At 35.4% G+C, this 16,031-nt stretch overlaps 2 protein-coding genes across 4 annotated transcripts; one reads left to right on the top strand and one right to left on the bottom strand.

The window, feature by feature from the left end:
- The first annotated feature begins 766 nt into the window (after nt 1–766).
- LOC121997402 (ATP-dependent RNA helicase DEAH13-like) lies at nt 767–7,429 on the top strand. 3 transcript variants are annotated; one of them, XM_042551793.1, is made up of 12 exons: nt 767–945; nt 1,045–1,165; nt 1,261–1,327; nt 1,439–1,504; nt 1,582–1,631; nt 1,733–1,793; nt 1,876–2,232; nt 2,459–2,704; nt 3,696–3,926; nt 4,300–4,413; nt 4,498–5,664; nt 5,762–7,429. In XM_042551793.1, exons 2-12 carry the CDS (start codon nt 1,080–1,082, stop codon nt 7,202–7,204), a joined length of 3,888 nt encoding a protein of 1,295 aa, XP_042407727.1. In that variant the 5' UTR covers nt 767–945; nt 1,045–1,079; the 3' UTR covers nt 7,205–7,429. The 3 variants fall into 3 exon arrangements, with proteins under 3 accessions (XP_042407727.1, XP_042407728.1, XP_042407726.1); XM_042551794.1 differs by having other exon boundaries at nt 1,442–1,504; XM_042551792.1 differs by having other exon boundaries at nt 4,300–5,664.
- A 1,830-nt stretch (nt 7,430–9,259) lies between these two features.
- Nucleotides 9,260–14,017, bottom strand: LOC121997404 (mitochondrial fission 1 protein A-like). Its single transcript, XM_042551795.1, has 5 exons — nt 13,840–14,017; nt 13,550–13,679; nt 13,280–13,401; nt 9,654–9,717; nt 9,260–9,581 (listed from the first exon to the last, which is right to left on the bottom strand). The coding sequence occupies exons 1-5, from the start codon at nt 13,930–13,932 to the stop codon at nt 9,499–9,501; spliced, it is 492 nt and encodes a 163-aa protein (XP_042407729.1). The 5' UTR covers nt 13,933–14,017; the 3' UTR covers nt 9,260–9,498.
- Nucleotides 14,018–16,031: the final 2,014 nt, after the last annotated feature.

Below are 16,031 nucleotides of genomic sequence, written 5' to 3' on the forward strand. Positions count from 1 at the left end.
ATTAATGTTTGATAACATGAATATAATCATGATAGATAGACAAACACATATGAACTAGTTTTATGTTAATCCGAGATGGTTTGACGTATCTATCGATTTTGGACAAAAATGGATGATGGATCAAACACCTCAGATTGATATGAAACCTATATTTTATGCGTTTGGCTAGTTCTCTTGCTTATATGTATATTCTTTAAATATCAATTTGACCAAATATATTAAGAGTAATGATTTTTCGAATATGAATTAAATTTTCAAATATATTCATGTTCAAAAAATAAAATCATTGCTCTCAAAATCCAATCGTATGTAAAAAATATTTTACACTTTTATAAGTCTATCTTCGTAAATAGGCTTTTATTTATATCTATCTAACATAATTAAATGTGCTAAAAAATTTAAAAATAAAAGAGCTTAATCTTATAGCCGAAAAAAAATAGTTCGGATATGTGATATAATTGGTTTAAAATTAAATCAACCAAAAAAATTAAAACTAATTAAACTAAATTATTTTTTTCATCAAAATTGGTGGAATCCAAATTAATCGATGACATATTAATCTAATTTCATTATCATATTTAGCCACAATAAAAATAGTTTTGTCTGCCAATTTTAAATTTAGGTGTCATCTTAAGAAATTAATTCACTAAAAAAATATTATTTATTCTAAAATTAGAATAGTTTAAAAATGTTAAGAAAAGTAAAATTTACGAAAAAATCTAATACAATTTAAAAAGTTTGATATATTTTTTATTTTATTAATTAGCCCTAAATCTAAACCCCGCGCACTCAGCGGCGAATCCCGTTGCGCCGGCCCTTAGCGTTTGCCAACTCCGCCGCCGGCTGCCGCTCGCCGCGCGCCGATCGTCGCTCGTCGCTCGTCGCTCGTCGCTCTGCCGTTTCTGAGAGAAACTGCAGTCGATTTCGGAGGAAGAAGAATACCAGGTCTTTTTCCATTCAACTCTCTACTCCTTTCCTTCTCTACAATATTAAAAATTTGTTGGCTGATATTAGCATTATTCTTTACCCCATCTACCTGGTCAGTGAAGTTTTACTAGTTTGAGAAAGATCAAGGGAGAATGAGGTTCGATGCAAATAACCCTGGTCAACCTCGGAATGCAGCTGTTGAATTGGGCATACCACTAGAATTTCCTGAAAGTTGGAAGTATGTTCATTTTCCCCCTGACTTTCTGTTTTCATTTCATATGGTAGTCTTTGTAGGAATCAAATTATTAAGTTTGTTGGTTTCTTCGTCTTCAGTCAAGTGGGAGATGGAAGCAATGCGATCATTTTACCAGGGAAGAGAAAGGACAAGTCAAAGATTAAGGTACTAAACAATTGAATGTTAATCACATGTTTTTCCCAATTTTGCTGTTGCTACTCCCTTTTCCTTCTCTAGTAGTGAAAATTTTGTTGCTTTTGTTTTATGCCTTGTAAGAAGCATACAAAGAAGGAACCTTCAACTTTGAGCAAATCAAAACAAAGGAAGCTAAAACAATTGGAGGTGAATTACATTATTTCCTTTATTTGTTGGTCTTTTATTATTTATGCATTCTGTGAATTTAAATTGTGTCATGCCAGGAGGAGAAACAACAAAAGATCTTGCAAGAAAAAAGTATTAAGATTCTCGAGTATGCTTTTCTCAGTCTTTTTCATCAGTTATTTTTTTCCTATCTTGTTTGGCATATTACTATGACACTGAGCATTCAATTTACCTGAGTACTTGTTGCAGGAAGCATAAGATATCAGATAGTGCATATTCTCTTCTTCAATCTTCAGGAACTATTGGTCGAGTATGTAGTTATTCAGTAATGTTTTTTTTGAGGTTATTGTCAGATAATACATTTTTTTATTGACTAACAAATTATGATGTAGGCTGAGACTTTCAAGGAAAGACGCCTTCGTGCTGTGCAACTCATGAAAGTTGGTCTAGAGGTGCCTGAGGACGTTTTTGCATTGAATAGAAAGGGCAATCAAACTGACTCTCATAAGACTGAAACCTCTTTAGAAGATGGTTCTATTCAGGATCTACTACTTCTTTCTTGTGTTGATAGCCTCATTCCTCCAACAATTTGTGGGGAAGAAATTGACAAGACTAGTAAAATGACTCTTGCTGTGGATTCACTCTCCACAGAAGTTGGTGAAAAGAATGCAAGTTCTTGCATGATAGTTGATCAGGATCATTCTTCTACAATCTCATGCAGCCGTGAGGGACATGACAAGATTACAGAGGTAAACATTTATGCATAAAGAAAACTGAACTTTGATCATTTTGTTCTCTTACCAGAAAAGATGTTCAATCTATTTGGTCCAAACATGAATCTGATAATATTTAATCTGGTTAAATTTCCTCTGATAAGATCCGGTCAAACAATTTTCCTTGAAAGATTTCTTTCTCCACTTAAAATAACTTTCTTCTTACCTGCTTCACTCATCTAACTTTTTAATCTTCTTTCAGGACAATATTACAGATGGTTCAGTAGAAAAGTGTCAAGAAATAAAAAGCATTACTGATTTAACTGGCCGGATATATGCTAATCCTTCCACTGTGGTTCATGTATCACGGCCAGAGGTAGTTGAAGAACAAAGGAAAGATCTCCCTATAATCATGATGGAACAAGAAATAATGGAAGCTATTAATGAAAACTTTGTCGTAATTTTATGTGGAGAAACAGGTTGTGGCAAAACTACACAGGTTCCCCAGGTAAGGATTCTTTATTCCAGAAGTTACATCTTCTCGTGCCAATAATATTTTGGGTAACAGATATCTAGGGATGTAAATGAGCCGAACCTAGCCGAACAGTATTAGGCTCGAGCTCGGCTCGTTTAAGTTATATTCGGGCTCGAACTCGGCTCGAGCTCGAATCGAGCTTTTATCACAAGGCTCGAGCTCGGCTCGTTTTAGAATTATTAGGCTCGCGAACAGTTCGAGCTCGGCTCGTTATTAGCTCGATTATCAAAGTTAACGAGCCTAACTCGTTAAGCGAGCTCGGGCTCGTTTTCGGACTCGTTTAGAACTCGTTTTTGGCTCGTTTTAGAGCTCATTTTTTAGCTCATTTTAAGGCTCGTTTTTTTTTTGCTCGTTTTAGAGTTCGTTTTTTGGCTCGTTTAAGGCTCGTTTTTTTGGCTCACGAGCCTATAAACGAACATGTTCGCGAGCTCACGAGCCGAATATCCTTAAGCTCGAGCTCGGCTCGATAAAACTGTTGAGCTCGAAATCGAGCTCGAGCTCGGCTCGATAAGATAAATGAACGAACTTGAACGAGCTTTTTACCGAATCGAGCTCCGAATAGCTCGCGAACCGTTTGGTTCATTTACATCCCTACAAATATCTACCCATTTGAAGTGGGGTATCCAGTGTACCCCCTTCAGTTTCAAAATCTACATCTTAGTCCATTGTTTGAATTCATAAAATAAATTACTATTGGAATTTATATCAACACAAAATTAATCTTCTAGTTTTGTATACATGAAATTTATGAAAACTCTACATATGTCTTTTAATTTTTTTTGGTTATTTGAATTGTATATTTAATTGTCATGGCTTTAAATTAATGGATAAAATGTTGACTTTGAAATAGGAAGGGGTACACGGAGTACAAGAGACTCCTTCAGTGATAGATATGATATAATCTAACCTTATATTTTCTTTTCATAGTATATTGCTGCTAATATCCAGGAATGGATTGTTACAGTTCCTATATGAAGCTGGCTATGGTTCAAGTATTCGAAGCGATAGAAATGGACTAATTGGGGTGACTCAACCACGACGTGTTGCAGTTCTTGCTACTGCCAAGCGTGTTTCATTTGAATTAGGACTCTCGCTTGGAAAAGAGATTGGTTTTCAAGTTAGGCATGACAAGATGATCGGAAAAAGCTGCTCCATTAAATTCATGACGGATGGAATTCTTCTTCGAGAAATTCAGGTTCTTGCATGAATTTTCCTGAAATTTATCTATTAAATATATGTATTGGTAGATGCAGAAAAGAAATTTTTTGATATCAAGATGTCCCCTCTAATCATATAATAATTTGAAATATAACATAATTATTTGTAGATTATAATTTGTTCTTCTATATCATTGAATTATCAGTCATTTCAGTGTCCTAGAGGCAAAGCCTTTCCCCAACTGTTAAATGTTATAAATCATGTTTTAGTTGAAATTACCCTGATCACCCATGTATGATGTGGATCCATTGTATCCTTCAATTTTATTTACATTTTTAGTAACAAACAAACTATTTACGTTTTGTTATATTTTATTTATTTGCTTCTTCAATGCGCTCCATTGTTTGCAGAGTGATTTCTTGTTAAAGCGATACTCTGTAATCATCCTTGATGAGGCTCATGAGAGGAGCTTGAATACTGATATACTCATTGGCATGCTTTCTCGAATCATAAAGCTTCGCCAGGTTAGAAACATGTACAATGCATATTTTTTTTTTCTAACAAACACTTTAGTTGTCTGTCATCAATTAATAAAAAAAAAATGGCAGAAATTATATGCTGATCAGCAAAATAAGATACTTTCTGGAGCAACAATTAGACCTGAAAACATGGTCACTGAGTTGAGGCTTGTGCTTATGAGTGCTACTTTACAAGTTGAGGACTTCATTTCAAACAGAAAATTGTTTGATCAGAGCCCACCTATTATACAGGTTCCTGTTAGACAATTTCCAGTGACGATTCACTTTTCCAAAAGAACTTCTGAAGATTACTTAGGACAAGCTTATAAGAAGGTTATTGCCATCCATAAGAAGCTTCCGCCAGGTGGAATACTTGTGTTTGTCACTGGACAGAGGGAAGTTGAGTTTGTGTGCAAGAAATTACGTAAAGCTTCACAACAACTTACTAGGAGTTCAAAACAGGTAGGCAACGAATCGGCTGAAAACTCAGAAGAAAATATGAAGGAAATTGATGAGGCATTTGAGGTTGAAAATGATTTGACTGAGCAAAATGATAGAGTTAGTTCTTATGAAGACGAAGCTGATTTTGTTTATTCTGAAGCGACTGACTCAGAGACCGAGAGTGATCTTGAATATGATAGAGAAGATGAAGGCATTGCCAAGTTAGCAGAACCAAAGAACAGTGGGTCTGTGTTAGGTTTTCTAGAAAAAGTTGGGAATCTGTCTTCATTGAAATCTTCTTTTGATGCTTTATCAGGGAATTCATGTGAACCCAATTATGGTGCTGAATCTTGTCCACCTACTTTTGACTTGGGAAAACATGTAGAATCTGTTCCTCTCCCTGTCAGCCCATTGTATGTTTTGCCTCTCTATGCAATGCTCCCTGCTTCTTCACAGCTTCGAGTGTTTGAAGATGTACCTCAGGGTGAAAGACTGGTAGTTGTAGCTACTAATGTGGCCGAGACTTCTTTAACCATCCCTGGCATAAAATATGTGATCGATACAGGGAAAGAAAAAATCAAGAATTACAATCACTCCAATGGGATGGCCACGTATGAAGTTAGTTGGATAAGCAAAGCATCAGCTGCTCAGCGTGCGGGAAGATCAGGGAGAACTGCACCAGGACATTGTTACCGCCTATATTCATCTGCAGCTTTCAGTAAAGATGAGATTTTCCCTAAATTTTCATGCCCTGAGATATCCAAAGTTCCAGTCGATGGAGTTACCCTTCTGATGAAGTCATTGGGTATTGATAAGGTGCTAACTTGCAGCAAGTTTCTGAATATATATAGCTTTTCTGCATTTCTTGATAGTTCTTTGTTTCATTTTAAGTTAATATAAAGTTTTGTTTTAGGTTGCAAATTTCCCATTTCCAACTTGCCCCGACCATGAAGCTTTGTTGGAAGCTGAACGCTGCTTAAGAGCTCTTGAAGCCCTTGATATGCAGGGTAGACTTACACCGATGGGTAGAGCAATGATACAATATCCCATTAGTCCTCGTCATTCTCGAATGCTTCTTATAGTTATCAAAATCTTGCGGAATCAGAGAGCATATGACCGGGCTAACCTTGTATTGGGATATGCCGTCGCTGCTGCTGCAGCATTAAGCTTTCCAAATCCCTTAGTCACACAATTCACCGAGAAGCAATCGACCAATGGGGATACTGATGCCGAGAAAGATAAAGAGGAGAAACTGAGGAAAAAGAAGTTCAAAAAAATGGCAAGAGAAGCACGCGCAAGACTTTCAAATCTCAGTAGTGATGCTTTAACTATTGCATATGCCTTGCAGTTATTCGAGATCTCTGAAAGCCCGGTTATATTCTGCAGAGATAATTTACTGCATATGAAAACAATGGAAGAGATGTCTAAATTAAGGAAACAGCTTCTAGAACTTCTATTTCACCAGAGCAAGTTTTGCGAGGAATTTTCGTGGAATCATGGTTCTCTTGAAGATGTAGAACGCTCTTGGAGGACGCACTCGCACAAGAACCCCTTGCAAATGATGGAAGAAGAGCTCATATCACAATCAATCTCCGCTGGTTGGGCTGATAGAGTTGCAAAGCGCATTCGTGCAATCAAACAATCTTCAGAGAATGATACGATGATCCGTGCTATCAAATATCAATCTTGCAACATGAAGGATGTTGTATATTTGAACCGGTGGTCTTCTGTTGCTCCGGCTGCACCAGAATTTCTGGTTTATACTGAGCTTCTTCAGATGAAAAGACCATATCTATATGGAGTGACCACCGTCAAGTCGGATTGGCTTGTAAAATATGCCAGTTCTCTTTGCACTTTCTCAGCTCCTCTTACTGATCCAAAACCTTACTATGAACCTCTAAGTGACCAGGTCTTGTGCTGGGTGACTCCTACTTTTGGCGCACATAATTGGGAGCTTCCATTGCACAGCATACCCATTAAGAATATTACCCTTCGGCTGTCAGTATTTGCTTCGGCATTGCTGGAAGGGAATGTTCTGCCATGTCTAAGATCAGTTCAGAAGTTCTTGGCCTCTCCACCATCGAGCATGCTGAGGCCTGAAGCTCTCGGCCAAAGACGCGTCGGGGATCTTCTGAATCGACTCAAAATTGGTTCAAAAGTAATTGATACACGAGCCAAGTTGCAAGATGCCTGGAGTGAGAATCCTCATTTCTTGTACTCCGAGATTAAGCAGTGGTACCAAGAGGTGTTTCATGATCAATTTGGCCGACTTTGGGAACGAATGCATATCGAGGTTAATCTCGAGGGATATGAACTGTTCCCTAAAAGAGCGAAGAAAGACAAGAAAAGGAAATAGTAAGCCACGAGAAAGTCACACAAATGTTTTGCCATTCAGATCATGAAGGTGGAGTTTTTGGTTTTCACAAATTCTCTAAAAGGAGATCGGCTATTGGTTAACAGTTTGGTTTTATAATTATTTGATGTATCGGTCACTGAGGATATGGGCGAGATCAATGCATGAATTGGATTATGCCACTGATTACAGACAGTTGAAATAGAAGGTTCTGTTGTTGATGGTTTATAGAAAAAAAATATATACACAACAATAAAATTCTATAGGAAAAATCTGCATCAATCGAATCGAAAAGGTAACTTTTTCTTGAGCAACCACAACTAAATAGGGGTGTAAATGAGCTCAGCTAAGTTGAGTTTAGCTTGTTTACTGAACTTGAATTTCTGTCAAGCTCACAATATGTAGTTGTCCTAGTAAATTAGATTAAATATTGTTTAGTTAATATATGGAATTTATATTATTTTATTATTTGTTATATATTAGGAATAAATTAAGATAATAAATATTTATAAATCACTATATATTTTCTATATTTTTTAATAAAAGGAAAAAAATACAATTGAATGAACTAGATTTGAGTTGTGATTTGTTTTTCCTTAGAAGTATTTTTCAGGAACTAGATTTCAAAAAAAAAAAACAATTAAAAATACTTATCATAAACTTTTTGAAACCTTTAAGTAGCCAAAATTCATTTTTTAAAAAAAAATTATAGCTTTTAAAAAAAATTCCACGAGTATAAAATTCCCACGGGTCCTGATCGGACCCACCCGGGGTCAACAGGCGGGTTACCTATTGATCTGAGTTATGGCGCTTGAATAGTAACTAGTTCGGTAGGGTCCATTTTTTTCAACTTTGTAATAAAAACTTAGAGAAAAGAAATAAAACTAATTTCGATCTTGATGAACGGTTGAAATTATTTGCTCATATGTTTTAATATCCGTTATTCTCTAAATTTTATAAGTAATAAGTTTTTTTCATTATTTTAACATTATCTTTTCTACCCTTATCTCTCAATTTCAAAATCTATGTAGTTTTTGACATCAATTCTTTAATTATAATGGAAAGAGAAAGTTCATCTCAAAAAGGTAAAAAAATAATTAATCCAAATGAGAATCATAACATTCAATTTATTGATGATAAATCTAAGTAAGGTCAATACTCAAAATGCTTCTAAAGTTTGAGATACTCTTTTAAAATCGTCAGAACATATAGATAAGTTAAATAAATAAGTAAGAACATATAGACAAGTTAAATAACTACAAGTCCTTCTTTATAACTTTTTATATAAATTTATAGTTCTTAAATAATAATCTCGAACGAACTCTGAATCGATAATTCAAAGGTTATTCAGATAATTTCAAAGGTTGAATTATAACGGTCTTAGACGATAAAATTATGAGTTGACCTATCAAAGATCGTCGAACTAATGATTACAGACGCATCCATTCGTAGCCGTGGTCATGATATATTTTCAACCCAGACCTTGTATTTTTTTTATAAGTCCAGATGTTTAAATTTCACCGAATCGTTTTGAAAGTAAATATTTTCCTCATAATTTATGTATTAATTTTGAAAGTAGACTATTTTGCTTGTAATCTATCTATTGGATAAATTTAAAATATAATTTATACCTAAAGACTGACTTCTAAAATATTCATCCTATTCCAGCAGACCAAGCACATAGAAACACATACTAAAAGTATTTTTTAAAATAAAAACAGATCTAGTAATCTAAGAGGTAGAATGCGACATTGGATATTTAAAAAATACCCACATTAACATAAAACTTTCAATTTCCAATTTATATAATTTATATTATTTTTTAAAAAAAATAAAAAAAAAATATTGCAATCTTTAAAAAGAAAACGTTTACCATACAATTCTACTAATAAATTGTCCAACATACTGCTGCATGTTTATTCTATTTTTTTTTTCAAATTTCAAAATTTACTTCTTTAAAAAATCATTTCCAAACAAACAATACTCCCATAATTCATCTGAAAAAAATAAAAAATATAGACAGGCAAATTGAAATTTAGGCTCAACTTCTGTAGATAATAGAACCAAATATAAATGTTTTTTTTTATATTTGAAAATTGATATTTCTATGGCATAAAAGAAAGTTAGAACTTGAGAATTTTACCCTTCACTCGCTCAACGAGTTAACAGAGTTTTAGCACTCACTTGGCACGAGAGCATTTTACTCATACAGCATCGGACGTAGTAAAGTTGAAACTATAAGCATTCAGAGAACAAGGGGAAAAAAAGCAGGTTTTTTGTGACAATTAAGGAACCAACTACTTCCGAGTTGCAAGTGCGGCGATCCCAGCCACCAGAAGACCCACCCCAGTTGCCGCAATTCCGATGCCAATCATACCATCTGTTGCAAGAACCAAAGATCAACTTACAAATTCCGGAAGTGAATACAAACGATGTCGATGTCTTATTTTACCTTTGGCAATTCGATCTTCCACTACCTTCTTCAGAGTTTGGGCTTGTCCCCAGTCAGGTGCCATCTACAAATGAATAAAAAACAAAACAAAACAAAACAAAAATTGAGTTAAAAATTAAACTTTTAAATGATAAAAGCTTCATCCAAGAAAATTGGATATGAAATGTTAACGTGGTGGCCTTTATACAGATAGTGAGATAGATGATCCAATTCTTCATTTCTGAGCATGCCTTGGACCAAACAAAACATTTTGCCTTCGGTCAAAATGTGAAAATCAGATCCTTGTTTTACTCAAAAACATTATCTAGAGATTTTTTGGTTTAGCACATGGATTAGAGATCGTGCAAGGCTGACCATCACAGATGAGATTTCCTCTCATACCGAGAAACAGAAAGGGCATCAGTGACATATGCACGATCTTACCAGAGTTTTGCACCATCTGCAATGTGACAGGATATGCTGAGGCTTCATCCACATCAAGCAAAGCTTTCTCCAACACCAGTCACATATAAGTGTTCTTGCCTCTGGGTAAATTCTCACTCATATGTCAGCACGGGTGAAACCACACATTTTGTTTTGTTCAGGCCAAGGACCAAAACCCCAGTTTGGAACAAGGTTCAAACCCTTGTATTACTAATCAACAATTTGAAAAAGTTAATCTCAAACCATTTAATTAACTAAAATAAGTAGGTTGTTGGACAATATTTGATATTTATTTCAGATTTTGTGCATAGAGATTCTAGTTTTGAGATAAAATGTCCTTTTGTTCTCTTTTGTGGCAAAAGGCGAATACGCTCGCGCCCAACGCCCCCGCCAACCCGTCCCAAGGTTAACACGGAGGAGATAAATCACGGGCGAAAAACTGTATGGGTAAACTTTTTATAGTGACCGACACCACAGAAACGACCTCTTATCAGAAACCCCCAAAGGGATTTTTGGGTGAACGGTACCACTTAATTGATAAGAGCCTGCGCAGGGGGGTGCTCGAACCTGGCACCTCAGTCAAAGGGTACAACGTCATAACCAGAGCACCCCTGGTTCGGTTGTAAAAAAAAAAAACTGTATGGGTAAACTTTTTATAGTGACCGACATCACCGCCGAAACGACCCCTTATCAGAAACCCCCGAAGGGATTTTTGGGTGAACGGTACCACTTAATTGATAAGAGCCTGCGCAGGGTACAACGTCATAACCAGAGCACCTCTTGTTCTCTTTTGTGCACCTTAGTATTGTAACATTACCAGTTTTATGATTGCTTCAATCAGACTAAGGAATTGATAATTATATCCTTCATAAATAGTGGAACTTCAAATGAAGACATCTCAGGATGTTTTGCACAAACTTATAAATATTAGAACATATCTTGGAAATACATGGATACAGAAACCAATTAAATTGAACTTAATAGAATAACCTAAGTTATGTAAAGGAATTGGTTTGATGAGCACAACAAAAAATAATATGTTTAGAAACCAGTTAGAGTGAATTTAATGGTGCATTCTGGTCATGAGAATAGATATTCTATTCTTCTATGAATTCACATGGAATTAACATTCATATATCTGATTGTAAAAAATGACCTTCTAATACCAATTGCCATGGAATTATATTCCTAATTTATGAAAAATAATTATTCCTTATTAAGTTCCATGAATAACTATCTGTATTCATTTCTTCAAATAATGTATATTCTTAATCTATTCAACATTTTAAAAATATATACCATGAACATGAGCCAAATTGTTGGGACCCAACGAGATCAGTGATCGAGCATGCCAGTCGAGGTGGTCTACCAATTGAGCAGACTAGTTAGGCTGGGTGCACTAGGCAAGGTGGGGAAAAAATGGGCTGATCAAGGTGGCCAAACAAATTAGACAAAATAAGTCAAGCTAGTCAGGCAGGTCAACCAGTCAAGCACTTGGTGGGATCAACCAAGCAAACTGGCAGGTTAAGAAGGCTGAGCAAGTTTTATAAGTTGGTCAAGCCTAGGGCCTATGAAGCCGATAAGGCCAATCAGACCAGGAGAGCAAACCAATAGGTTGATTGGCTCAATCAAGCAAGATAGATTATTGGTCCATAACAACTAGGCAGATTGTGTAAGTTAGACAAAACAAATAAAATATTTTATATAAGAATACTTTATTATTGTGAAAACTATTCTTTGTATATTCCACATAACACTTCTATAGACCAAATTAAGGAGAAAATCTGTTCCTATTCTATTCCTTGTACATTCCTAGACTATTCTTTTCCTATTTCATTATTTTAGAAATATATATTTTATTCCTTATTCATTCTGTTAACCAAATGCACTACTGCAATAAAAAATCATGATGCATATTAAAATCACAATTTATTTTTTTTAAAATATAGCTATGCTCTAGTCATGAGGATCCCCCAATGAGGCTATTGCAGCAGGAGATGTCATAATCCACACAATTTTACCATTGCAAACAGAGGTATGAACAATAGCAGCAGTCCTAGTTATTGAGAGAGCTAGGGAGTAATTTTACTATTAAAAAAAGAAATCAAAGGCAGTATTTCAGATGAGAAATTCCCATTTTGTTCAAAGAAAGTGAGTCATTCAACATTAGCCCATTCATTGACATGCTAAAATGGCTCCTCTCATTTTCATTTTCAAACATGTCAAACAAAGAGTACAAACGCTCTTGGCTCCTACAAGTTCCATTCTCACTGCAAGTGCTATATAATATTTCCGTATGAAATGAAAAAAATATACTTGTTTACATTCAAATAGAGCATGCACCATCTTACTTCAGGAAAAGGCAAAAGAGTAAGCTCAAAAGGAAACAAAAAAATAAAGGAAAGGAAAACCGCATTGGCAGACTCAAGGGCATGGCAGCAAATGTGCGCAACCCAAGCATTGAGATCTCAAGTCGTTACCAGGATCTTGGTAGCATTCAATGGTTTCTTCAAATTTTGGCAAAAAACATAGTATGCTTAACTAGTCTCAGGAACATAACTACTTTTTTTCAGCAAAATGAATAATAACATAGTGAACATGTTAACTTGTTTCATTATTGGTTAAAGAGTAATGAATATTTAAAATGCCCTAGAATACACTTGTTAGAATGGTCTATTCAATTTCTTTTATTTGTTTCGCATAGCATGTCTTATACTATGAGAAAAGAAAATTGATTATATTTTTGGTAGATATTGAATTCATTCCTATCACCAAAATCTTTCTACCCTTGATTGTTTTGTAGGTTTTATAGTTGCATGCTTGTATTCAAAATATTTTAACAAAATTAATGTTTAATGATGTCTATTTTGAATAGGAAAAGTGGTGATCATTTGAACTATGATGTTCTCATTGGGGAAAAAACATATATTGTGTATTTTTTAGCTAGTTCTACCATTAAATGATTACTCGAGTTATTTTAATTAGATTGGTAATTGATTATGTGAGTCATGATTTGATTATGGTGTGTAGAGTGAGCGACTACATAGCATATGCAATTTCATTTTTTCCTAAACCAGCAAAAAGTATTTGAACTATGGCATTCCCGTGTCTCCATTTTATAAAAATTAAACAGCTAGGTAGAACAAAATATGTTGATTAAAATAATGCTTTGGCAATAAGCGTGTATCACAATAACAACATACCTGTAAACATTGTTCCAGGATCTGGCGGCTTCTCAAGTAATCTCCATTTCTGTAAAACCCGACAGCCAACAAATACAGTTTCTCCCTAGTTTGCAGTGGACTTGCCGAACTATCCAAAGAAGCTGCAACCAGGTAATTTATCAACGTAACAAGATTGCAGTTCGCTAAGAACAACAAGATTTCTAACCATATGACCAACAGAAATGCACAGGGGATTTATTTTATTGTATTTTATTGCGAATTCTCATAGGCGACAGGTGATATAGGTACCTTCAAGCATAGCAATTCCACGATTCACATCTTCCGGGTGCCTGGAATGAACGAGCGCCCAAGATAATCTCATGAGGCATTCGTTCTTGGTCTCTGAACTGTCACTCTCCGCGACCTCTCTCTCACACCCCTGGGAAAGGCGAAGCATAGTGATCAGGAAAAGTAAACAAATAAAGGAGGTAATCTGATCTAAGAAATAGCATAGCGTTGTGAGGAAACCCTAATTGTCCGGATCAACAACCAATACCATGACGAGAAAGCCAGAGGGGGGCATTGGCCGGAAGACTTACGGCGATGATGTCGCGGTCGCACCATGGAATATTATCGCCTCCGGTGAAGAAAGAGCCGACGGAGTCGAAGAATTCGCGGATCTTCACGTCCATGTCGATGCAGCAGAGGGATTTGGAGACGGATCGGGAGATGCAGAGGAAAGAGACTCTCTTGGGGGCCAAGAAAAAGAGGAGAGCAAGCTAGAAATGTAAAATCTTCATTTTGCCCTCAAAATTTTTATTATTTTGACAACGCTGTCTAAAGTTTGAAAGTTATCATAGTTTGCATATTTTTTCTAAAACTATCCTTGAACTTTTAAAATTAAAAATGCCGCTAATTCACATTCCTTAATTATTTAATTTATGAATCAGACTAATCTCAGTTAGTCTCGTTGACTATCCTTGAGAGCAGGGCTATAAACGAGCCGAGTCGAGCTTTGGGGTGTTCAAGCTTGTTTGATAAGACAATCGAGCCGAGCCGAGCCGAGCTTAAAATGAACCAAGCTTTTGAAATGAGTGTTCAAGCTTGGCTTGGTTTATTTTTTATGAGCTTGAGCTTGTTTGAAGTTTGGCTTAAGCTTGGTTCGTTTAGATGTTATCAAGCTCTCAATTCAAGCTTGGCTTGAGCTTGGCTTGAGCTTGGTTTGAGCTTGGTTTGTTTAGATGTTATCAAGCTCTCGATTCAAGCTTGTTTGATTGTTTGAAACTTTTAATTGTTTGATTAGTTATTAAAATTGATAATTTAAATTTATTTATTTTATTTTATTATTTATTTAGCATATTGAAAGAGTTTTATTAATAAATATGGTTGAGAGAGATCGATTCAACCCTATGGAAATTTCTCATCTGTCACCAAGATAAATCAAAAAACGCACACAGAGAACAGTTCAGAATTCCAACATCTTTTAATTGCACTTCCTATTTGAGGAAAAAATTTCTACAATTACGCCATAACTGAAGTTCAAACTGCAGACTACCTCGATGTCATACCGTGGTACCATAGCCCCAGGGACTTAACAAGACTAATAAAGTGACATAATGTCGTGCATATCACATCAAATTTTTTTTTAATAATAGTATTTTTTTGTGATAATCCACATCTGCTTCTATGATCCCAATAATTGAACTATTTTCTATCGATCATTAAGATAAATCAAAAAATATAAATAAATCTTGACAGATAATTCAATGTCAGCATCATAAGTAATTTGAACTCCTAAGATGTAATGTGTTTTGGGTTGCTATCTACAAAACTCGTCCCACCACTTACCATCACACCAAAGCCCTAGGGACTAAACAATAATGTTGATAATTAGAGTGAAAAGTGACCATAACTCAATTAGGAAGACAAAGATTACTTGTTGTCTAAAATTGATAGTTGTCGAGGGAAAATAACGTAACCGCCTTACTTAAGCTCAAGATATATACCAACAATGCTCCCAGGTAAGCTGTGAGACAAACTCCCTAGATAATTATGATTCAAATCTCACTCAAGTCCCATTACACTTATACACTATAGAAGTCGAATTACTTATGACACAATCAGTACGATCCATTTGTATTTCTCGATTTATCTGAATGATTGATAAAAAACTTCTATAAGACCATCCTGATTACTTCCAAAATTAGGCAGGTCATAATAACTGAATATTTAGATTATTAAACACACCAACAGTGGACAGTTTAAAACTTGGCTTAATGTTGGTGCCAAGATGTAAAGAGTTAAAACAATTCACAGGCATTGTGTTCACCTTCCAGGCTAAGGTTAAGATTGTACGAAGGCAATACACCACCCGGTATTGAAAATTTGACTCACATAATCCCAGAAAGAATGGAACATTGGCGAAGCTTAATTGTTATAAGAGATTGATTGCAAAGGTTCGAAAGTAAATGTTGTTATGAAGTCATCACACAGTATGCCAACTCATTAAAGGACAACAAAAAAAAATACATGCAAGCTCCATGGAAATTCAACATGTCATATTAACAGTACGAGATGGTAAAGTTTTCATGGTATTGAAAAATCCATCAAGAAAATGTAGGAGGAATTGTTAGTTTTTTTTCTGTTCCAATTCATTGTATCAGAGGCACAATTTCAACTCTTAGCAGTGCTCCTAACCATAATTCTGAGCAAGCACTGTGGGATTCTCCATCAGGTCATGTGATCCTACTGCTCAATTGTTGTTAGATCGTGCTGCACATCATACAATGCA

This window comes from Zingiber officinale, chromosome 6A, assembly GCF_018446385.1.
Source record: "Zingiber officinale cultivar Zhangliang chromosome 6A, Zo_v1.1, whole genome shotgun sequence".
Taxonomy (NCBI): domain Eukaryota; kingdom Viridiplantae; phylum Streptophyta; class Magnoliopsida; order Zingiberales; family Zingiberaceae; genus Zingiber; species Zingiber officinale.